Source organism: Lissotriton helveticus, chromosome 3_1 (genome assembly GCF_964261635.1).
Source record: "Lissotriton helveticus chromosome 3_1, aLisHel1.1, whole genome shotgun sequence".
Lineage (NCBI taxonomy): Eukaryota > Metazoa > Chordata > Amphibia > Caudata > Salamandridae > Lissotriton > Lissotriton helveticus.
Window position 1 is genome coordinate 226,041,443 of NC_136061.1, and position 23,813 is coordinate 226,065,255.

Below are 23,813 nucleotides of genomic sequence, written 5' to 3' on the forward strand. Positions count from 1 at the left end.
TATTAGGTGCTCCTTGCCTGGAGGGCTCGAATAATTTTGTGACAGAAAGGGGCCTTGCTGTTTTTTTAGTTGCTCAGCATGGCACCATTGTCACCTTGGTCCTGTGTCCTGTGCAAGAACAGTATCCTCTCACTTTTATTCCTTGTCTGTGCCAAACAACTTAAGGATTTTGGGGGCCCTGGGTCAAACATATTTTTGGGCCCCTGTTTGGAACAGATTTTAATTTATAATCCAATTTCTGCTCTTTGATGCCCTCTTTCAGCTGGTCACTGGACAGTGCACTACCAAACTTGTCCAAATTCTATGTCAGGACAGGAGGCTCTGATTATGCTTTCTCATTTCTTTAATGAAATGCTCAGCAGCCAATAAAAACAATGAAAAACTACATTTCCCATGAACACTAGGGAATGACCATAGAGACTATCCTATAAAAGGTCCAAACATTAGTCCTTCTTCCTCTTTCTTTGCTGCTCCGCAGCCAGTTAAGTCTCTCTATCTTTATTCTACTGCATTTGCTGATGTTGCTGTTTTGCTAACGTTACTAATTTACACTTGCCTTGTATTCCGCTGCTTTGTTTATTCGTGCGCGGTGCTTGTGTATGTTTGGAGCACTCCGGCTCCTCTTTTGGTGTGTGCCGGTGTTTTTCTTTCGTCCGTTGGCGGCGTGCTTCTTGGGAGCGTGTGTTCGCCTCCCTGCGCCTGGCCGCTTGCTTTAGTGGAGCGGGAGCAGGGGTTGTCGGCTCGCACAGAGAGCGCGAGCGCTCTCGAGCCGGTGTTACAGAGGCGGCAGCGTCGCGCATGCGCGCTGCATTATTTCCGGCTTGAGGCTTTGTTTTTCCTCCCGCCGGTTAAGTGAAGGAACGCTTTTGACAGCGCTCAAGCCCACAGCCTTGAACTCTCGACCCCGTTCGACGCCGGAGCACAGGAAAGTGCTTTGGTTGATTATTGATGTGCATAGGCTCTGCCTAGAGTGATTTTTTGGTCGGCAGGCTTATCTCCCTCCACATTTGATTTATTTTTCTTGAATTTGGTTCATTCAACCTCAATTTAGCCTGCTCTGGGGTGGTCACTCCCCCTTCATTGTATCTTTGATACTCTATATCTTTGCCAGTCATCTAGTGGGCTCTGAATCTCTGCACTCCAGTGCAATGGCGGATTATTATGACGCAGATGATGACTGTTTCTATGGTGAAGAAGAGGAAGACTCTCTTGAATATAATCTGGTAGTCCTTAATAGAATTGAAAATTCTTGTCACGAATGTTTGCAAATTTTGAATTCTTAATATATTTACATCTAATATTCAAGGACATTGACGTGTGTAACCAAAGGGTGTTTCATGAAAGGGCACGCCCCTTGAATGTGGGCCACGCCCCTTAATTGTGGGCCACTTTTTTCGTCAGTGAACGGGCCAAATTGTGATCCCAATCCGACCCTGTCTGTGATCCAAACAAGTGAGTAGGAAGGGTTTGGCAGCATACGTAGGGCGGCCGTGATAAACCGCTAGTGTCATGGACTCTGACCATGGAATCTACAACAGCCTCCCCCGTCAGTAGCAATAATAAAAGAAATTTCAAAACAACTTCATGCCTCGACTTATAACTGGTGCTGCATCCACGCTGTTTGAAACGTCATTATCAGTAACTGAGGAATAGCTTATCAGCAACCTACTTTGCTTTGCTACAAAATACCCTTTTCCCACAGCTGCAGAAAACAAAATGTATTGCTTAACCCACTTCCCGGTGCATCTGCCTCTCTAACGCTGTAGACCGATGATATGAAATTCGGAAGGGATTGGGGGTGACGGTCCAAAGCACAAGTACACTGCCGATACTTACTTCTTCTCACCCTCGAACAGTAGAAAGGACTCGAAAGCTGGTGGAGCATTCATGATGCTGTCTTGAAAATCACTTCAACGTTCAGGGGTTGAGGATAATGAAATGGAACTCCGCGAACAACGAGCACCAAATGAACAGGAGGACTTCCGGGGCATGCAAGGCAGAAAAGAAATGCCTCACATTCACAACCACGCGAATGTGGAGGCCATGTTGGAACAGTGGTGGGGATGTCAATAGAGACAACAAGGTCGGGCGAGCGCCATATTGAAATGGGAATACTGCCTAGAAGGCAATTGACAACGGACTGGTCGTGCCTTCGAAATATTAAACGCATAGAAAATGTAGTGCTGCATTGCTATTGTATCACACGTATTACATGTAGTTCAAGGAAAACCAGAAACGTACGTGTTCCAGTATATTTGTACTAGAGCTAAGCGTGAACAAATATTGAAGACGAATACCGCGACTACTCTTAGACATAGAAGTAAGACTACAAGCTATGGTTTATTATAGTCCTGTTTTGTCGTCATTTGGGGGGAGATGAGCGTGAGCTGCTTGTTTTGAGCTGCATTTGGTAGGGCGAGCACACTGATTATATTTGCCTTCTTTTCCAGAGATTTTGGCGTTGGACACTAATTTGACTGTGCTTTGTTCGCCGTTTCAGTGAGCAACCCTTTGGATTTAAGAAGCTGGATGACCGTCTTCAATCCAGGTTAGTATCCTTCCCGAACTATCTGTCAACAGTTACTCTGTCCAGCAAGGAACTTCTGTAAAGTGATCCACCGACGAATGACTGACACAAACACCACACCCGCAAATATCTGACAGCACGGTTTGTATTTATTGGTAAAACTGAAGTTTTTTCACACGTTTTTAAAGGCGATGAGTGACTGTGTGTCTTCTTATTTTCGCAGACTTGCGGTTTCATATTCTGTAGGTTTTCTGCTTACTGAATTTTGGGATTTCAAGTACCAATATATATATTTTTTTCTGGAGTTTCATTTCTGTGGTAGTCAGAATAGGTATCTGTAGAGTTTATCCTTATAGGTTAAATATGCCTTCTGAAAATACATCACTTTTCTACTGGTTTTCCTTTTACCGATCTTAATACTGGAGAGTTCACTTTTCTTTGTGTTTGTGATTAATCACGCTACCAGTTTTAGTTCTACATTGGGGATGAGGAAGAAAGGCTGTATTTTGGTAATCCAGTGAGGAAAGCTGATTCGTAGTCCAATTCTCCTCCATTTTGTGAGTTGTAGCCTTCCTGTGCCCCAGATTACAGTGAGCAGAGTCCAGGAAGTGGTAAGGAGACAGACTAGTGCTGTCTCTTCCCCAAAACAAAAGTTGTTAAAAAAACGATTTTCCCTTTCGTGATTACTGTCATTGCCGGTGGTTGTTACAGTTTAAAATTGTAGTTTTAACCTGCCTGTGATTGCATATTTCATCACCTGTTTTTTGTTTTAAACTTGTAGTTTTCGCTGCCCATGATTGCTTCCATTTAACGTGTTGAATTGTGGAATTTGCAGTCCAAACTTTGTAGTTTATCCCTTTCAATCGTGGTGAAAATTCCGTTTTTCCCTCCAAATTTCTCCTCTGCTCTATGCTAAGACCTGTATGTTAAAACAGTGCACCCCTAGCCACCATTTTGTGTTCACAAGCCAGTGAAACCAGCTCCCCTCCCAGCAACAGGGATATTCTACATCAGAGGGTGCTTCTGTGAGCTGTTTAAACTGTGTTTACTAGGGACTGTGCCCTTCGTTATTTGCCCTGGAGAGGGAGTAAAGTTTTATTCAAACAGTATTGTTAGATTTCAAATTAGTGAGGCCTTTACCTGCAGAAGTCCAAAGTGTGGATTGAGCCGGTCTGTCTCCTAGGAGAATCTGAACAGGAGAAGCAGCTCCCAACTCTCTGGCCAGCACACCTTGTCTGAGGTTGCTAGGACCTTGTATGGTCTGCTTGTGGTTGGTACATGTGTACACTGATTGGTGGTTGTATCTGCTGTTTCTATTGTATTCGGGTTAGTGTCCTTATTGGTTGGGTATTTGAGGGTTCTGATTGGTTTCTGGGTCTGTGACTCGATGAATGTAGGGTTAGAACTAGGGCTAGGGTTAGGACTAGGGCTAAGGTTAGGATTTCTATTGGAAGTAGGGACTAGTGCATCCTATGTTATTGGTTGTTAGGAGTAGGGTGGGACTAGGGTTAGGGTTAGACCTTTAATTGGAAGTAGCGATTAGGGCTTCTGGTGTGATTGGTTGCTGGACTAGTTGTGGGACTAAGAGTAGGGTTAGGCTTTCTATTGAAAGTAGGGACTAGGGCTTACTCTACCATTGGTTGCTTGGACTTGGGTTGGGACTACTGGTAGGGCTAGAGCCTTTAATGGACATAGAGTTCAGGCTTTTTGAACTGATTGGGTGCTTGGACTAGGGCTAAGATTGGCTGTAAGGTCCTGGTCTCCTATTGGTTTCAGATTTTAGGGCTAGTGTTGTGATTGGATAGTGTTAGGGCTTGGGTCCCCATTGGCTGAAGGGGTCACCTGATTACTAGGGCTATAAAAGGCCAGGGTTAGGGCGTCTCAGCTAAGGGCGCAGAGGACAAGGTCAGCTGCCTGTTTGAGCCTGTTAAGGGTGGAGAGGACAGGGGCAGCTGCCTGTTTGAGCCTGTTAAAGGTGGAGAGGACAAGGGCAGGTGCCTGCTTGAGCCTGTTAAGGGCAGAGTGGACAAGGGCAGCTGCCTGTTTGAACCTGTTCGAGACTGGCCAGGGCCAGAAATGCTGCCTATTTTTTCCACTTACCAATACCCAGCCCACACCATCCACATCCACAACCTTAAGGTACTTATGGATCTATATATTTATCCCTTTCTTCTAATTTAGCATTTCCAATGCACTACCCTATTTCCCAGCCTATGCATCTATCAATATATCCTCTACATCCACTATCATTTATCCCAAACCCCATACCACTATTATGATCCTCAAAATAACCCTTTCTTGACTCTCTCCTACTCTACTCCTCCTTGTATCATCTGACACCTCTTTCTACTATACCTATCCCCCAAAACAAACCTTTCTAAACTCTTCCCTCTGACTCCCTCCAAAACTCCTTTTTTAGGTCTAGGCCTAGCGTACACTGAGCAGCCGAGATTTTATGTTTTCCTAGAGTGGGGCTTGAACCCGCCCCTATTCTCCATTGGCTGGCTTCCTAAACGGAGGCCAGCCATTGGAGGAGAGGGGCGTCACTCCGTTCAAGCCCCGTCTTTTTGGGATAGAGGGGTGTGTTTAGGTCTCGTGACCTATCAGTGCGCATGCGCATTGAGAGAAGCGAGACTATAGGGCTTTAAACAAAGTTTAACTAACTGTGGCGATTTGGTGCTGTGCCCGTGGCTTTTAGGTCAATGCGCAAGCGCATTGACCTAAAATGCGCGTGCACATCACCAAATCGCCGTCTGTTCCCTCAGCCGCACTCCTCCCACACCTTTGAAGTGAAGCTTAGCTTCACTTCAAAGGCCCCGGCTGCTTCACACCCTCATGCCGCTCTCCCCGCTCCGCCCCCTCCCCTGCCCGCCGTGTGCATTTCTCCTCCCCCCCCTCCCCACAGCAATGCCCTCCGTCTTGTTTCCTTTCTTGTTTTTTACTCTCATCCATTCTCTCTCACTGTGTTCCATTCCTCTAATACTAGGCGCTTCTCGAGTTCAGGTTCTCCCCTTTTCTTCCACTCCTCCGCAGCGCCTTGGTTTCCTCAGTGACTTTACGTCCTTCTAAGCGCTTCTCAAGCTCAGCCTCTCTCCTTCCCTTCACATGGCTTTGGCTTCCTCAGTGACTTAATGTCCTTCTAGGCGCTTCTCGAGCTCAACCTCTCTCCTTTCGCTCCAGCACCCCTCCACAGTTCCTTGGTTTCCTTAGTAACTTTACGTCTTCTAGGCGCTTCTCGAGCTCAGCCTCTCTCCTTCCCTTCACAGCGCCTTGGCTTCCTCAGTGACTTAATGTCCTTCTAGGCGCTTCTCGAGCTCGGCCTCTCTCCTTCCCTCCAACCCTCCTCAGCGCCTTGGCTTCCTCAGTAACTTTGGGTGCTTCTAGGCGCTTCTCGAGCTCAGCTGCTTCACACCCTCATGCCGCTCTCCCCGCTCGGCCCCCTCCCCTGCCCGCCGTGTGCATTTCTCCTCCCCCCCCCTCCCCACAGCAATGCCCTCCGTCTTGTTTCCTTTCTTGTTTTTTACTCTCATCCATTCTCTCTCACTGTGTTCCATTCCTCTAATACTAGGCGCTTCTCGAGTTCAGGTTCTCCCCTTTTCTTCCACTCCTCCGCAGCGCCTTGGTTTCCTCAGTGACTTTACGTCCTTCTAAGCGCTTCTCAAGCTCAGCCTCTCTCCTTCCCTTCACAGCGCTTTGGCTTCCTCAGTGACTTAATGTCCTTCTAGGCGCTTCTCGAGCTCAACCTCTCTCCTTTCGCTCCAGCACCCCTCCACAGTTCCCTGGTTTCCTTAGTAACTTTACGTCTTCTAGGCGCTTCTCGAGCTCAGCCTCTCTCCTTCCCTTCACAGCGCCTTGGCTTCCTCAGTGACTTAATGTCCTTCTAGGCACTTCTCGAGCTCGGCCTCTCTCCTTCCCTCCAACCCTCCTCAGCGCCTTGGCTTCCTCAGTAACTTTGGGTGCTTCTAGGCGCATCTCGAGCTCAGCTCCTTTTCTAAAGCTTCGAATAAATTTACTTTTCACAACATTCGGAAAGGTCTAGGGAAAGCTTTGGAAGTTCACATCATCCTTCCCCACTGTGCCCTTCTCCAGCAGTCTTAGTCCATCCTAACCACAAACCCGACCCTTTCTCCTAGCCTCTGTGTGATCTTGGGCGCATCACTCGAGCAACGATAATGGATGCAATAAGTTCAGCTTGTTATAGCTATTTTGCCTAATTTATGATGTATGGTGTTTGACAAGTTTTAAGTTTACTTCTTTTAAGCTGCTCACAAATAAACACGTTTTTCACTGCTGATTTCACACGCAACGCCACTCACACACGCAACTCATCCACGCAACCCCACTCATCGACGCAACGCCACTCACACACGCAACGCCACTCACACACGCAACGCCACTCACACACGCAACGCCACTCACACACGCAACGCCACTCACACACGCAACGCCACTCACACACGCAACGCCACTCACACACGCAACGCCACTCACACACGCAACGCCACCCACACACGCAACGCCACTCACACACGCAACGCCACTCACACACGCAACGCCACTCACACACGCAACGCCACACACACGCAACGCCACCCACACACGCAACGCCACCCACACACGCAACGCCACCCACACACGCAACGCCACCCACACACGCAACGCCACTCACACACGCAACGCCACTCACACACGCAACGCATCCACGCAACGCATCCACGCAACGCCACTCATCCACGCAACGCCACTCATCCACGCAACGCCACTCATCAACGCAACGCCACTCATCAACGCAACGCCACTCATCAACGCAACGCCACTCATCAACGCAACGCCACCCACACACGCAGTGGAAGAGGTGTGGCGCCGCGGCCAGGGCGACTGACGCTGGAATCTGGGGACCACGGTTCGATCCCCGGCTCCGGCGGCAGGTTAGCCCAGCACCATGTGACTCTGGGCAATAGCTCGCTTAATCTTCCCGACGGCCCCCCAGCGCCTAGAGACCCTTACGGGTGATTGTGCGCTTTACAAATGTGGACTTTACTTACTTTACGCAACGCCACCCACACACGCAACGCCACTCACACACGCCACTTATCCACGCAACGCCACTCATCCACGCAACGCCACTCATCCATTTGCAAAACCAAAAGGTCAAACTCTTCTATTGCGAGACCTATTGCATTTTCAATGCTTGTTTTGCTATTCTTTTTCTCCCTGATGTCATCGGGAGAGAGCAGCCCCTCCGCACGCTGCCTGCACGCCCAAGTCAGCTCTCTGATTGGTGTTCCTTATTAACCAATCAGAGGGCCGACTTGGGCGTGCAGGCAGCGTGAGCAGACACATCGCCTTAGATTTGTGGCGCAGATTCCCTGTTCTCCTGGCAGGCCACGTATGTATACCAAACACCTCAGTATCCAGTCAGTATTCCCCAGTGTCACACAGGAGAGCCCTCGGGTCACTATATTGTCAAAGCGTATTTCTCCTAACTGAGGGCCGAGTACTGATATTCACCCATGTCAGAGGCCTCCACGCAGCTTCCAGGGGCCCACCGGCTCAAATCGCCATCACTCCGGTCCTGCCCTTACACGTAGGCCGTGTGCAGCTTTCCACCACTCCTTCCCGCTACAGCCACCAGTCCTGGGCAGTTTCCCTCATCTGCGACCACAGGGGCACCAAGTTGTCACACAGTGCTCCCAACCAGTGATGTCCTCTGCGACCACAGGGGTACCAAGGTGTCACGCAGCTCTCCCAACCAATCATGTCTCTCTCACCTCCCAGGGCATCGCAGGCCAATGCGCAGCTGTTTCCTCCACATAGGCCGCATCCAGCAAAAGCTGGCCCCTGCCTTCTTTCCGTGTCAGTGTTGCTGCACACCACTTCACTCGGCCTCCTACCAGGCATTCAGGAAGGTGTTCGGGATGCCTTCTCAGCCAGGCTCTGCAGTTCGAGCCGCCCGACTTCCTTCACAGTAGGGCACGTCCAGGTACCTTTCTTCACTTTTCCGGCCAGCTGTAGGCCACCGGAGCACTCACACCTCACAGTTGTTTTCCGACCGTACATTGCTCGTCACTGTGCCGCAACTAGCGCTTGAGTTGCGGGACCAGACCCGTCCTGTGCGCCTCAATTGCCCACAGTGCCCCCAGGATCCACTTGGCCAGCGCCACCTGTCGCCTCCGGTATCTTCGGGGCCAACTCCTCGCCTCCTGGTTTACTTCTTACTTCACTGAAACGAGGCGTCCACAGGGGTTGTGCTCCTTAAGCCGCTGCCAACTGGGACCCAGTCACAGATGCCCGCCTGTTCAATTTCGCAGGTGGCTCTCTGTTGCACCGCTTCAATGGCAGTACACTTGCTGGTGCTACACAATACGCGCCTCTACAAGCCATCTCCTTTATTGCCCCCTAGACCTGAAACGAGCTCCTCATCCCCTTCAGAGCTGCCAGCTCCAGCCCTCACTTCAGAAGGAGATGGAAATCCTAGGCTCCTCTTAGCACAGCTTTCTCCTTCTGGACACCCTCCTCGGTGAGGTGATTAGCATGCCATACAAATCGCAACAACATGACATGACCAGCCTCCTCATTCCCCCGGTTCCACCTCATGCATGTGAAGTGTGCATGACAATGTGTGGGCATAGAAGTAGTGGGGTAATCATGCTGGATTCTCGTTTTATGTGTGGCACAACTCCATTGGTTTTAGTTGCGGTCAGTGCCCTTCTTCTCTTCCCCTACATGCAAGTACCCGACCTGTGCCTCCCACCTCTCCTAAAAGTCTTTGTGAAGCAGAGTGCAGATGTATGGCTTAAATCCACATCTTTGATGGAGTAGAGGAACACAGGTTGGCCTATGACCTTGCCACAGAAACACCAAACACAGGTATGTCCTCAAGTGATTGCTTGTGCTTTCTGTCCTGCCCCCCCTCGTTGCTTGTGCTTGCTCTCCTGCCCCCCCTCGTTGCTTGTGCTTGCTCTCCTGCCCCCCCCTCGTTGCTTGTGCTTGCTCTCCTGCCATCTCGTGCTTGCTGTCCTGCCCCCTTGTTGCTTGTGCTTGCTGTCCTGCCCCCTTGTTGCTTGTGCTTGCTGTCCTGCCCCCTTGTTGCTTGTGCTTGCTCGCCTGCCCCCCCTGGTTGGTTGTGCTTGCTCGCCTGCCCCCCCTCATTGGTTGTGCTTGCTCTCCTGCCCCCCCCCCCCCTCGTTGGTTGTGCTTGCTCTCCTGCCCCCTCGTGCTTGCTGTCCTGCCCCCTCGTTGCTTGTGCTTGCTGTCCTGCCCCCTCGTTGGTTGTGCTTGCTCTCCTGCCCCCCCCCCCCTTGTTGGTTGTGCTTGCTCTCCTGCCCCCCCCCCCATGTTGGTTGTGCTTGCTCTCCTGCCCCCCCCTCGTTGGTTGTGCTTGCTCTCCTGCCCCCCCCTCGTTGGTTGTGCTTGCTCTCCTTCCCCCACCCCCTCGTTGGTTGTGCTTGCTCTCCTGCCCCCCCTCGTTGGTTGTACTTGCTCTCCTTCTCCCCCCTCGTTGGTTGTGCTTGCTCTCCTTCCCCCCCCTCGTTGCTTGTGCTTGCTCTCCTGCCCCCCCCGTTGCTGGTTGTGCTTGCTCTCCTGGGCCCCCCCGTTGCTGGTTGTGCTTGCTCTCCTGCCCCCCCCTCGTTGCTTGTGCTTGCTGTCCTGCCCCCTCGTTGCTTGTGCTTGCTCTCCTGCCCCCCTCGTTGGTTGTGCTTGCTCCCCTTCCCCCCCCTCGTTGCTTGTGCTTGCTGTCCTGCCCCCTCGTTGCTTGTGCTTGCTCTCCTGCTCCCTAGTTGGTTGTGCTTGCTGTCCTGCCCCCTCGTTCATTGTGCTTGCTCTCCTGCTCTGCTATTGGCATTGTAAATGACAATGCCATTTATTTATGTTTTAAAAAGAAAAACATAAATAAAAATAATGTCATGAGCTATGCCAATAGCTCTAACTTTAAGAATGCCGAGACCATTGCATTGTAAATGCTTGTTACTCATCCAAAAGCCTCCTCCTACTGCTAAGACCTAAAAAAGAAAAAAATCCTTCACCCATTTATCCCTCCATTATCCTTTTCAATCAAAATTAACAGACTAACACGTTCACTTCCCAAATTCCATATTCAACTATACTAATTCACCACAAATCCTTTATGGGTTCTGCAGTGGCGTGCTTCAACACCCCATCAGGGGTAGCAAGTGCTATATGAATGCAGACCTTTCTTCCCCTTTTATCCCTCCGCTACCCTTCTCACTCCAAATAACTGACTAATATCCACCACTGAGATTACTTTCATATTTCACCATACTAATTCACCACTAATCCTTTATGGGCTTCCATAGTAGCGTGCTTCAACACCCATCAGGGGTAACAAGCGCTATATAAATACAAACCTTTTTTCCTCCTCTATCCTTCTGCTATCATTCCAAATCCAAATAACTGACTAACCTATCCACCACTTAAAATGTACTTGCATGTTTCACTATACTAATTCAACACTAATACTGTATGGGTCCCGGAGTAGCGTGCTACTTGCCGAAAAAACGCTTTGACGCCTCGTCAGGGGTAGTAAGTGCTATATAAATGCAATTACAATACAATACAATACTGAGATATCTTGGCAATAAACTCACTGTGAAGCAAGGCTCTAAGTTTGCGAATTGTGCTCAGCTGCCATTGAGCATTTTTTGCAATGTTATTGTAGTTTCGCAGTTTGTCCTTTAAGTGAGAGACTGTTATCCCCAGGATATTGTCTAGAGTTTGGGCTCTATTGACAAAAGGCAGTTTCATTCTGTCACCCAGTTATAAGCTAGGGTGTTGTTGCTAAGGGAAATGTGGTATTTTGGAATTATTTGACTAGCCATTGTTGGGACGGAAGAGTCATCTGCCTGGTATAGATGTGTACCCCTACCCTGAGTGGCATTAGCATTAGGGATCCAGACACCAGTACAGTCGGCAACTGTATTGTCTGGATCCCTAATGCTGATTTTTTTGTTGTCAGAGGCAAACACGTATCATGCATGTGCACTATGACATTGGCCTGTCTCACGGATTGCGGTTTTGTTGGACCGGAGGAGAGCTACTTTCATAGTGAAGGAAGGCTGCCACCTTCACCAGGAGTTAAGCACCACACGCGCGGTGGTGGTAACATACCCTGTAATGATCAGTGGTAGTGAATAGGACCTATTTACACTTTAATTGGACTGAGGCCTACAGACTCACTCACTGTTTTAAAAGTTCAGTGGTTGTATACTTAACTCACTGTTGTCCTACATCAGATATATGTGGAGTACTGCATAGGGCAGGAGTAGTGACTGCATTTGTTGTATGTGTGCTTGAGAAGGGTACAGTGCAGGATAGAACAATACTGTGCAGTACTTATGAGATTCATGCATGTGCTGAGTATATGAATGACTGTGAGGAATACGTAACATGAAATGTAGTGCAGTGCATGTGCAATGAAATCATGTGCCAGGTGTATGCATGCTTGCGTGAAGTACAATACATGAAGGGTAAAGTGTTGTGGAGCGGGCACATGCGCACATGGTGAGTGTGTGTGTTGGCAATGTGTGTGTTTGTAAATAACACATCCTGGTTAAATATAGAAAAGCTTCATTGTGAACAGGGCACACTGACTGACTGAGTGTGTGTGAACTGAATGCATGTTTACATGTAAGGGTACAATTCAGAGAGGTTAGAGTGCTGAACAGAAAGAGTGCTGTTAATGTACATTAAGTAAGTGTGCATGCAATGGTACATTATATGGAGGACTCTGGGTTCCATTTTGGGAAGCCCAGGCCTGCCTGGTGAAAACATGAGGAGGAGAGGAACCCCCCCCAGACAGATTTATGTATTGCTGTATTCCTGTGAGCTGGAGGGGGCACACTCTAGAGGGAAAAGAAAAGACTTCCTTTACACTTCAAAATACTACCCTTTTATTCAGTGATTGATCACAAGGAAGGACCCTGGACACATCTCAGGAAGAGAGATGGGCCCGATGAGGCAATCATAAAGAGTAGAACTGGAGGTCTGGGATTAACCTTTTAATGCACTTATCACTGTGGTTGACACCTAGGTGTTAACTTTGATCCCTCCCATGAGTGGTGTTGTGGGGCAGTCAGCTTCTGAGTCTTGCCTGCTGTGACAGACATCTTTCACGAGGAAATAAGAGAGAATTGTCCACTTCAAAAGAAGAAGAGCCCCATAATAAAACTTCAAAGACTCTCACCCAAAATCACATTTGAAGTAACATCAAGCACAACGCCAGTGATAGATTCTGGAAAACAGTAAATAAGATGACACACCCGAACCATGTGGGCCTCACCTCCTACATACTAGAGGAAATATGGGCAACCTATCTAAAATCCCACTTTAACAGCCAAAGTCTCACTGCCTCAATGCCCGGGAAGACCAAAACAGCTGAGCATGAAGTTGATCCCATCGACTGTAGCCGGGAAAGCGGCAGCTTCCCTCCCGCAAACCTTGAAGCTGGCTCATGTTTAAAGACAATTAGCACATCTCAACCTGCTGGCGACAAGATATACAGTATCAAACGTGCACTCGCCACTGAACCGCTCTTAATCAAAAAACAGATCAAGAAGGGAAAAAAGGAGGTAGCACCAGGGCTGAACGGTATTCCACCAGCAGTGTTCAAGGAAAAACCGGAGGACTGGGCAAAAATACTGCATTCACTATTTCTTGAAGTACGACATCTGGGCATAATTCCAGACTCTTGGAAAGGGTCGATAATTGTGCCAAACCACAAAACGGGCAGCAAGAACTTACCAGCCAATTATCGACTAGTAGCCCTGATCGATAATGAAGCAAAATATTTTGCGGGTACATTGCTGGAGGAACTGTCAACCTGGGCAGAAAACAACTAAATAATCCCGCTAAACCAGACAGGATTCCGAAAATGCTCCGGCACAATAACCAACATCATGGCAATGTCACTGTTAAAGGACATGGCAAAAACCAAGCACATGCAGCTCCATGCCTGTTTTATTGATTATAGTGCCGCGTTTGACAATGTGGACAGGCCCAGATTATGGTCGAAGCTAGCCAGATGGGGCATTCCCAACAATCTTCTATCATTGATCATGCTCCTACATTCCAACACCTGGGTTAAAGTAAAATTGGGCTCAGGAACGCATCTTTCAAGGAAAATCCAAACATTGAAAGGGCTGAAACAGGGTTGCGTGCTGGCCCCCATGCTATTCAATCTATTCATGGCAGACTTAACCCTGGCACTTAACAACTGCAACTCGCACGCACCCAAATTAGGGGGGTTCTCCAATATCTAATCTACTCTACGCGGACGACGTTGTACTACTCAGCTACACGGCAGTGGGCCTGCAACATCTCCTGAATTGCCTAGAGGTCTATGCAGAAGAAAATTGTCTCTCAATAAACTTCAACAAAACAAGGACCATGACAATTAACAAGAAACGTAAAAAGTCCTATCAGTTGTACCTGGGCAATGAACATATTGAGTCAGCAGAGGCTTACAAGTACCTGGGTATATACATAGACAAAGAAGGTTCAATCAGCTGCCAGCAACAGGACATCAAAAGGAAAGGGATGATGCTCGCAATCTCTCTGAAAGGAGTTTCAGCCAAACTACTGGGCCCCACTCTGAATCCACTCTTGACGGTAGCCCGGGCCAAAATATTACCTTCTATTACTTAGGGCACAGAGGCACAGTGCGGGAGAGCTAGTAATCTTCTGGATAAAACACTTGTTAAAGCATATAGAACAATGTTCAGCCTCCCGACCTACACTTCACCGGCACAAATTTGTATGGAGTTTGGTCTTACAAAGCAAACCTGGGCCAGCTACTGAGCTTTCATCAACTGCTGGCACAAGATTAGGTCAGCAAACCCTAACACATTAAATCATCTCCTCTGGCAAGAGATCCAACAGAGGCAGAACTCATCCGCAGGCCAATATCTTGAAGAGGCCTTGACGATCACAGGCCTCTCCCCCTTAAGGGATACACACTGCCTCCATTCGGCGTTCAAAAAAAACGTGTGGAAGACGCTGAAGACACTCTCCTTGCTAGAGGATAAGGCGACCTTCTTGCATAGAGCGCATGCCTGGATGACCGTGGCCACATATAAGTCCTTAGCCCCACAACATTATTTTAATTTGGGTTATTCAAAAATACTGAAACAAAAATTCTTAAAGTTCAGACTAGGAGTGTTACCAACCACGCAGCAGCTCCCTCCCTGGAAAAGGGAGCAGGCCTTTACTCTTTGGCAGAAAAGACAACATTAGACGGGACACTAAAACTGTAATGACACAGAAATGTCTTTTTGCAGCTCACGCTGCGACGCTCAGGAGGGAGCATGCACTTTTTAAATATGGAACATTTTTAACATGGTTATATTTTTTGTATGCACTGCAATGGTCTTAAGTAACTATGCAAATAAAGTTTTACCTTACATTTGAAGTCTGGAAAAGGAGTATTAGAAGGGGAGTTTGAGTCCCCAAAAATTAACCCTCCGCCAAGTAGCCAGTGGGGCTGTGTGAGAAGAGGAAGCTCTGCAAAACGCCTGCCTGTGAGCAGGACTGCGGGCTAGGGCCAGCTATTCTCCCTGCTGCGTGAGGGAAATCACAGAGGACATCAAGATAACCAAGCCTGGAGCACAATTACATGCCTGCTTGCCAACACCAGTGTACCCTGTGAAGGAGAGGAGAGGGTGGAGGAAGTGAGGTTGAGTGGGGAGCCTACATGCAGATTTCCTGAGCAAGATGTGAGGTTGTGCACCGATTGGGCCATTGGCAGTGTGCATTATCTGCTTAGAGCTATTACCGTGAGGTTTTTAGTGTCAGCGAAGCAATGGGCGCACTGCCAATAATAGATGCACAGGAGAACAATTAGGTGGTGCAACCGGGTGAGTGGAAAAACCTAATAACCGCTCATAGGTTAAACCAGCAAGCTGGTAAAACACAAGGATTCAAGGAAAAGCAAACCCTATGCACACACATCTGATATCAAAGTAAACGTAGGTAGTGAGACATGCAACAAGAAATACAAGTAAAGCTGCAGAAAAACAGTAATTTCCAGAACAGAAATGGTAGTCTTCAGTTCTTTAATTTTCATGTACTCAACAGCAGCCAGCCGACACGTGTTTCATCGCTTACGCGAATCTTCAGGGCTCAAAAATTGACTGCGTATATGTCGAAGGTCGCTCTGCCGGTGATACTTCCGACCCGGTGGGGCCCTTGACCAGTTCAAGCAAGAATGAGGAAGTAGAGACGGCACTGCCGAAAAGTGTGATCGGACAGAAATGCCAGGAGCTCTTTAGATTAGCCAGTAGTGGAGCGGAACGCGGTGACCCGGGAGCTCCACCAACGGCGCGTACTTCGCGTATCTGAACGTACAAGAAAAAAGAGGGATTTAGAGCTATATACTCTCTCCACTCTTTCCCCCGCTTTGATTCACTGAACTGGATGGTAGATTAGGGTTATCCGCTCCACTACTGGCTAATCTAAAGAGCTCCTGGGATTCCTGTCCGATCACACTTTTCGGCAGTGCCGTCTCTACTTCCTCATTCTTGCTTGAACTGGTCAAGGGCCCCACCGGGTCGGAAGTATCACCGGCAGAGCGACCTTCGACATATACGCAGTCAATTTTTGAGCCCTGAAGATTCGCGTAAGCGATGAAACACGTGTCGGCTGGCTGCTGTTGAGTACATGAAAATTAAAGAACTGAAGACTACCATTTCTGTTCTGGAAATTACTGTTTTTCTGCAGCTTTACTTGTATTTCTTGTTGCATGTCTCACTACCTACGTTTACTTTGATATCAGATGTGTGTGCATAGGGTTTGCTTTTCCATGCATTATCTGCTTGGTGACTCCCATATGCCAGGAGACGGGAGCCTTGTTCTAAGCCATATCATAAGTGCAGTGCCGGAATGTACCAGGCCGCACCGTCATGCTGCTGTGAGCCCTTATGCCAGTAGGGGTTCACCGGTGAACTGATTTTGGGGCCAGGAACGCAGGACTAAATCATGCCAAAATCGGTGACCCCGAGTGCCAGGATGGGTCCCGGTAGTGAGGGCAATTGCATAAGGAGTGCCTGCATCCGGATGATGATTACCGCGGTAACCCTGTTTGCCAGGAGGGGCTGCTTGTACCACTTTGGGCAAGGGTTTGTGTCGCCGCCCAGACCGGAGGAATACTGCTGTGACTAGTAGGTCGAGCGCGTACACTGTGATCTGCACCTGACTGATTCCCCACGGATACCAGTTTTCACTGAGGACATCGTACCCTCGCTGGAGCTCCGGTTGGGAGCTGGAGGATCACACCAGCCCGCCCCTAGCCCCCTCTGCTAGGGAGAAGAGAAGCTTACCTTTGCTTCTGCATTGCAGGAGCAGCTTCAAACACTGGAACGTACTTCAGCGCTGCTCGATAGTGAGAGTCTGTGCTGTCGGATGCTGCTGCATACACAGCAAACGGCCTGACTTTGCCGTGCAGGATCCAGACTCGCGAGCGCCGAGAAAAGGGCACTCGTCACACCGCTGAACACTGCCATAACGCCAGAACAGGTAAGACTGGAATTGCAGCCCCGGTGGGGTTGTTGCTAATGGATCTGGGGCACCATAGACACTTTTGATTCATTCTTAAAGAATCAAATTGGAAATTCTTGAGTACGGCCTAATAGTTTGCATTCCCTGGATGCGACCACCAGTGAATGGAGAATAACCCCAATCACGTTGCACGAAGGAGGGTGGAACAGGTATTGGCCTGACAACTACTAGCGCCCTAACATCAAGGGGGAATTTGTTATTGCTTCTCAGTGTCATCTAACTTTGCATATTTAGAGTTAGAAATAAAGGGCTTCTTTTTTCGATTGAAAGCGAGTATTGGACTTGACACTGATTTATTGCTTGTAGTGCTTGCAATTTGAGTTATCAGGCTGTGTTCCAACATTAGGGGCATGTGGTATCATCTCGCCTTGCTGCCAACACTCGAGGAGACTGTTTTTTGGTGATCCCTGCCTGAGGAAAAAGGACGCTGGTGATTCACAGCGCTAGTTGGGGATTTCCTTGGGTACTGTTACCGCCACTCGGGAGCTCACGTTCCACAATCCCCCTTGTCCTGAGCAGCTGTGGCTGATCTGCCTGGCTGTTTAATAAGCTTGCTGCAGTCCCGTAGTGCAGGAAGCACACAGGCAAACCCGAGCTAAGGGCTGGCACGTCTGCGCCTGTCCACGTTTGGACGAGGCGGACTGTGCCCTCTCACTCTTCCATCTACGTTGCACTGGGGGTGAGCATATCAGCATCACTTGTGTGAAGGTGAGATCTACATCTATTTTTTATCAAGGGGAAACATAAAGTTGCTGGGGGGCAGTTGTCTCATATCCCACCGCATCAGCCTCTATTGATAGTATATTAGATAGAGTTGTGGGGATCGTTGCAAATGAAATTTAACTAACTGGGCACGGACTGCCCTTGGACTATAGGGTGCTTTTAAACTCACACTGTGATACTGATACCATAGCTGATAAGTGTTTCACCCGTAGCCAGGGTTCGTCAATCACCGCTGCCTGCTAGTGGAAAACTCAGTGGTAAAGTAGCTGATACTATTGATAAAATTGCGATAATCCCGGTTTTGGGTGACCATTCAATCTTGCTGTCCGCCCATGGTGTAGTGGTGAAACGTAAGAGGCAACCGGGGAGCAATGGATCTGTAAAGCGAAAACAGCCACGCTCTATAAGAGTGACAGTAATCGACTACTAGCATGGATCAAGCCGGTGGCTACTATACAAACGCACCCCCCCAATTCCAACACAGTCCTCCACCAGACAGACCTGTGGCCCCCGTCACTTGACCGTTTTCCACTTGAAGCTGAATGTGCTCAGTTCAGAAGTATTCTCGAGGACAAATTAAAACCATTGACTTATTGATTAGGCCAACTTTAGGGTCTTGTCGCTAGTATTATCAATCATTCTGCTACTGAGCATAAAAGGGAAACGCACAATGACTCTCTGGTATCTAGCTGTCCCCCCACAAAGGTTTCCAGCATCACAGTTCAGAAGGGTGGGCCCAAAACTCCATTGGAGTCGATTATGGGCATCCTGGGTCACCATCTACATACTATGCCAGGGACCTCGGATAAAGCGACAAACAATCTCTATTTGTAGGCAACCTTTCCAATCAAGACTGACTGTCCCAGCTATTGCCACAATTCCTCGTGCTAATGGTATTACTTCTGACATCCCCTCCCAGGATGTTTTGAGCCTTCTGTCTGGGGCATGCCCCAATGTTTTGATTCTGTCCAGTGTGCCACCTCCAAGATATGGCCAACATGAGCCATGGGACCAGCTTCGGAACAAGCACACACATTTTAATGCCTGGGGTCAAAATGAGATTATAACGGTGAGGAGTGTGGGGTAGCTTGGACATTCTAAGAAAAATATCACAGGGATTGCATTGTGGTAAATTTCTGCAGAAATGTTTGCGTAAGGGACATACTGAACGTTGTGGAATTCAGTAGTTTTACTTAGAATAACGTTGTTACTCTTCCACTTGGATATTTCTTTAGAGCCTTGGCCCCGTCCCACACAACTCCTGCCCAGTATTGAAGCATTTCTAGCAAAGTCCCTTGTGCTAATATATTTTCTGCTCTTAACGATTTAGAAAACGTTGATTACCAGGTGAGCCTGTCAGCAGTGAAGTGTTGGTCCCTACAATGACCACTGAAAGTCCTGAGGCTTCAGGAACTTGGAGTGAAGTCGTTTCTCCGCCTCGTGGTACTGTCTTTCCCCTTAAAGTACAGTCTTGGAACGTTGCAGGGATACATATTAAACTTGGAAATGGGGATTGAGTGGGTTTTGTTTTAGGGTATGAGCTGATTTGCTTTCATGAGATATGGTCTCCAACAGACCTGCTATTTCTGGGACGGTGAAGGACGCCTCGTCCTTTTCTTATTTCTCATAATTGTAGTAAGGAGAAAGTTAAGCCTCTCCTTGGCTCCAACCATTGTTGAGAACTAGGCTTGACACAGTGGCAATCCTGGTGATTAATTATTTACCATAATATATTTGACGGTCAAAACTTCCAAGTTGTTGATATTTTAAATGAGGAAATTGTGAAAGGAGACACTTCCAGCCACTCCTTGTGTATCCTGTGGGCAGGGGTTTAACTGCTCATTGTGCGATTTTAGTAACAAGAGGGTGTGTGGTCCGGAAGATGAGGCTGGTCAAGCATTAACCCATTTTAGACCCCCACAGTATGGGGATGCTCTAATAACATTATTAAAGCACAACTTGAGGCTTTTTTTCCGATTCCCTTGGGCGACACACAGGGTTCAATTACTAGGAATTCAATTGATTTCCTTTGAGGACAAGTTTGCAATTATGCGTCCTTGTTGGCCACTTCACGGTTCAGTCCTGGCATGGAGGATCGAACCAATTAAAATGTCTCTTCTCCCTAAGATCCTGTATCTTATGCAGACACTGTCTCTCCATCTCAGCCAAGAATGGCCAGGAAAAGATCATACCTACCGATGGCGGAGGTAGGACAGGGAATCCCTCACCTGGTACACTATTACCAGGTGGCGCAGTTGAGTTACCTAGTGGAGTGTCAGCGCCCGAGCACAGAGAAGCACTAATGCTTTATAGATCAGGCTCCTTCGGCAACATCGCCCAGCGGGGGTATATGTCTTGCCCGTAATTAGGGCTATGGTGGGGACGTGACATGAACTCAGTCTGTTTAAGCAGCTCTCTACTCCTATCTTTCCACTCACACCTATCATAGGGAACCCAGATGTTCGCCTGGCACTACATGGCATGTCATTCTCCAGCTGGCAAGAAACCAACTATAAATGAATAGAAGAGCTCTTTGACGTCAACGGTCTATGATACTTACCTCAATTGAAGGCGGACTTTGGATGGCCTGAGTATGGGCACTATAATGCTATTCAACACTAGGAAACCCACCCGCTAATACTCCCACATGTGAGTAGACCACTCACGCCTTTTGAGAGGAGGCTCCTCTCTAGACATAATGACAAGCGTATATTCTCTGACATTTACACTTTCCATAATAATCTCCCCAACGCTATCACCTCACCTGCCCGCACCCGGTGCGGTCTGGAGTGTGAGCGACAGTTCTCTGATAAAGAATGGTCAGACATTTTGCGGCTGGCCCGCGCTTCAGTAAGGGACTCTACTTAAAGTTGCCTACTATTGGTACATTATACCAGCGCTACCACTGTCCCTTTTGTATTTCCTCGCTGGCCTCCGGATGTAGGCAAGTTATGTTCACTGGTTTATTTAATTTTGGGGAAAAAAACAGATTTAATCATAAATAACGTTATCACATGAAAGATAATCTCTTACCTTATCCCCCTCTTTTCCGGGGGCCCCAAATCAACTACAATTGACTTAGTATAAATTCACTAAGTATAGTCACCTGGTTATTGATTTTGTGTTGTTCCAGATTGTGCCAGTGGCCACAATTCTCTAGTTGCCAACTTAAATATGAAATACAAGGGAGCGATATAATGCAAGTCCCCTCTATCCCTATTAAGCATTGCTCAAATCAAGGTCTTGGACTGAAATGGGAGTGGAATCATCCACATGCTCTCAAAACCAAAATAGTCCAGGAAAACCTCAGCTTGCTATACATTTGTTTGTCAGCTGGGACTATTCCCACTGGCCTGATTTGAGATTTTGAGACATTGTGTCTAGTTTTATCATCAGAGTTAACAGCTAAACACTCCGGTCTTCTCAGCCTTTTCGCTGGTTTGACAGGGCATGTAGCAAAGCAAATAAACCGCTAAAACAAGCCTGCCACATTGACCCAAGAAATAGGGTCATGGTAAGCGCAGCACTGAAAAATGACAACGCCATACTTGAAATTTGGAGGATGAGCTTAGAAATAAAGCGTGTTCTGACTTATAGGTAGCCAGGGCCGGACGGTCGTAGCAGGCACTGGGCGTTTACCCGGTGGGCCGCTAGGGTGGGGGGCGATTTTGGGCCCCTGGGGGCAGTTTTTGTTACAGGGGTCGTTAAACAGCTTGGCTGCTCCCAGGGGGGCCGGACGAGTTCTTTGCCAGGGCCAGTTTTGGTTCCCAGTCACTTAAAGTGAAAGTGCGATGCAAAAATAAACAGCGGCTGCCTTCCGCCACGCTTTGCATGGCAGGGTGTGACCTGCTCCAGGGGAAGCTTCTGCAAGCAGAAATGAAGAGCTTTTGCAGGCGGGCTGAGAGCCAAACGGTGAAACTGTATCCCTGCTGATGAGGCGTTAATGGCTGCAGCTGACCGGCTTTGTGGATTTAGTGCGAGTTCTGTCCTTGTTTTTCATATACATTCAGTCACCTAAACCAGTATTGGAATTTGATGAGGACTCGAAGACTCAAAGTTGCAGGGCACGTGATTTTACTCTATCTGTATATTATTGTAGCCACATTAAAGTTGCACTTTGTTAGCAGTCGCCCCACTTGCCGACCAGGAATGTCCGCTGCCCTGAGCTAGGGCACTGGAAGGGGAGTCCCCACGGAGTGGTGCGTCTCATCGCCTTTTTAACAATACACCTCCCCGTGGAAGCGCTTCCCACTAAGGCTGAGTGCACTGGAAATCTCCAGTGCTTGCTGTATCAAACATTTTGCCGAGCACATCAGGAAAAGTACGGACAAGTAATACCCTTACCCATGAACTGGTGTCCGGTAGAGATCACCTTATGCATTATAACTCATAAGAAGATGCGCACATTATGCTTTGGATTTAGAACGAACACGCTGGGTTCAGCAGCCACCACGATGATCTGCCAATATTAACAATTACGTTTAGGTGGGCAGGGGCGTTGGAGGGGTGGGAGAGCTTGGGGGAAGCGGGTTAATTTCTCATGTTTACTCAAGCCTCACTCTCAGCCTCCTTGCTGAGGAAGCCAGATGACCAATTAGTGCGATTGTAATGGTGATTTTAATTATGGGGCAGATGGCTCGTTTAGCAGCTTCCACCCTCCTCGCCTCCCCCGCCCTATCTCCACTCCCCAGGACAGGCTTTCATTGACCTTACGTCTTACCAGCTGGGGTGGAACCGCAATCCAGGAGCCACCCTCACTGCTCTTTTAACACTTAACCCCTTCGCCACGGTGGTAATTTTGCCGTGGTGCGGGCGGGGCTAGGGGTGGACGTGGTGCCACGGTGCTCATCACGGTTTCCGGACGTCATAAATCACGGTGGGCTTGTGCTCATGACGGCCGGGAGCCGTCAGAACTCCACCCACTGATTAATTAACCCAGGCAGGTGGGGAATTAATCGCGCGCGGGCAGAGTGGCGACGTTCGGACGGCTCCCGGCCGTCATGAGCACGTGCCTACTATGACTCATGACGGCCGGGAGCAGTCATGAGCATCAAAGGTGCTAGAGATGTGTGATGTCTTCTTGTAAAAAAAGTACAACCGCAAACGCCGTGATCGGTCTGCTTTGACGATTGCACGCCTCGCCCAATGATGAATACCTTTTAAAGAAAGAACATTCTCTTAAAGGCCCCGTCTGGCAGCGCTGGGTTACAGGAAACTGCGGTGGTTCAGGGTGCACTTAAATCTCTTCCAGTTTACCGTCTTCTGGCTCTGAGGGGGACGCAGCTTAAGAGGCAGTAAGTCGCATTACCAAGTTGTACCCACGCATAATCTATAGAACTTCCCTTCCATTCTCTCTCACACAAGTATAAGTATAAACCATTTTATAACGCGCTCTATTACTTGGGAGTATCCTGGCGCGGTGGAAAAGGCAGGAGAGACCGAGTGGAGGCCAGCTTATGCCACACTGGTGAATAGATGGGTTTTCAGACATTTCTTAAACTGGCCTACGCACTGCATAGAGCGCAAGTGTAGGGGAAGGGCATTCCAAGCCCGGGCCGCAACCACGGCTAAAGACTGACCCCCTAGTCTGGTTCGCTTAAAGCACAAATGTTCATGCCTCCCTCCCACCCAACTAAGGCCTCTCTACTCTTACTCACACCTATATCAAAATAACGAGCACTTCACAGGTTTTTAATCACGGCAAGTGTGTAAGGCGTGGGTATAAGAATGTGAACAAAAGAACACCCGCTCTTCCCTTCAACAGTACCCAACAGGCTGCCCAGAAACATTTAACATCCCCAGCGTCAAGGCAGATTTCTCTAAAAAATGCTCAACCATCATAGGGTGTGCTAGGCATTCGCCCGGTTGGCTACCCGCTGTGATGACGATGACAAGCTCTGACAAACACGAGGCCAAGTAGGGGCGGCACGGTTCCCAGATGTCTGCTCGCGGCTGTGCCACTGTCATAATGTTGGAATGTTAGCCCTGCTGC

At 48.5% G+C, this 23,813-nt stretch overlaps 2 protein-coding genes across 4 annotated transcripts in view; one reads left to right on the forward strand and one right to left on the reverse strand.

The window, feature by feature from the left end:
• Nucleotides 1–1,991, reverse strand: part of LOC144822312 (DNA-directed RNA polymerase II subunit RPB11-a) — a 37,441-nt gene extending 35,450 nt beyond the window's left edge. The window contains exon 1 of the mRNA XM_078679666.1: nucleotides 1,837–1,991. Coding sequence (XP_078535792.1) covers nucleotides 1,837–1,889 — 53 coding nt within the window. The 5' untranslated portion in view covers nucleotides 1,890–1,991. The remainder of the gene's footprint in view (nucleotides 1–1,836) is intronic.
• Nucleotides 1,992–2,111: 120 nt separating this feature from the next.
• PRKRIP1 (PRKR interacting protein 1) overlaps nucleotides 2,112–23,813 on the forward strand; it is a 99,598-nt gene continuing 77,896 nt past the window's right edge. The window contains exons 1-2 of one of the 3 annotated variants that reach the window (XM_078679662.1): nucleotides 2,112–2,320; nucleotides 2,451–2,548. The gene's annotated coding sequence lies outside the window, so the exon portion shown is untranslated. The other 2 variants (XM_078679665.1, XM_078679663.1) reach the window with 2 other exon arrangements.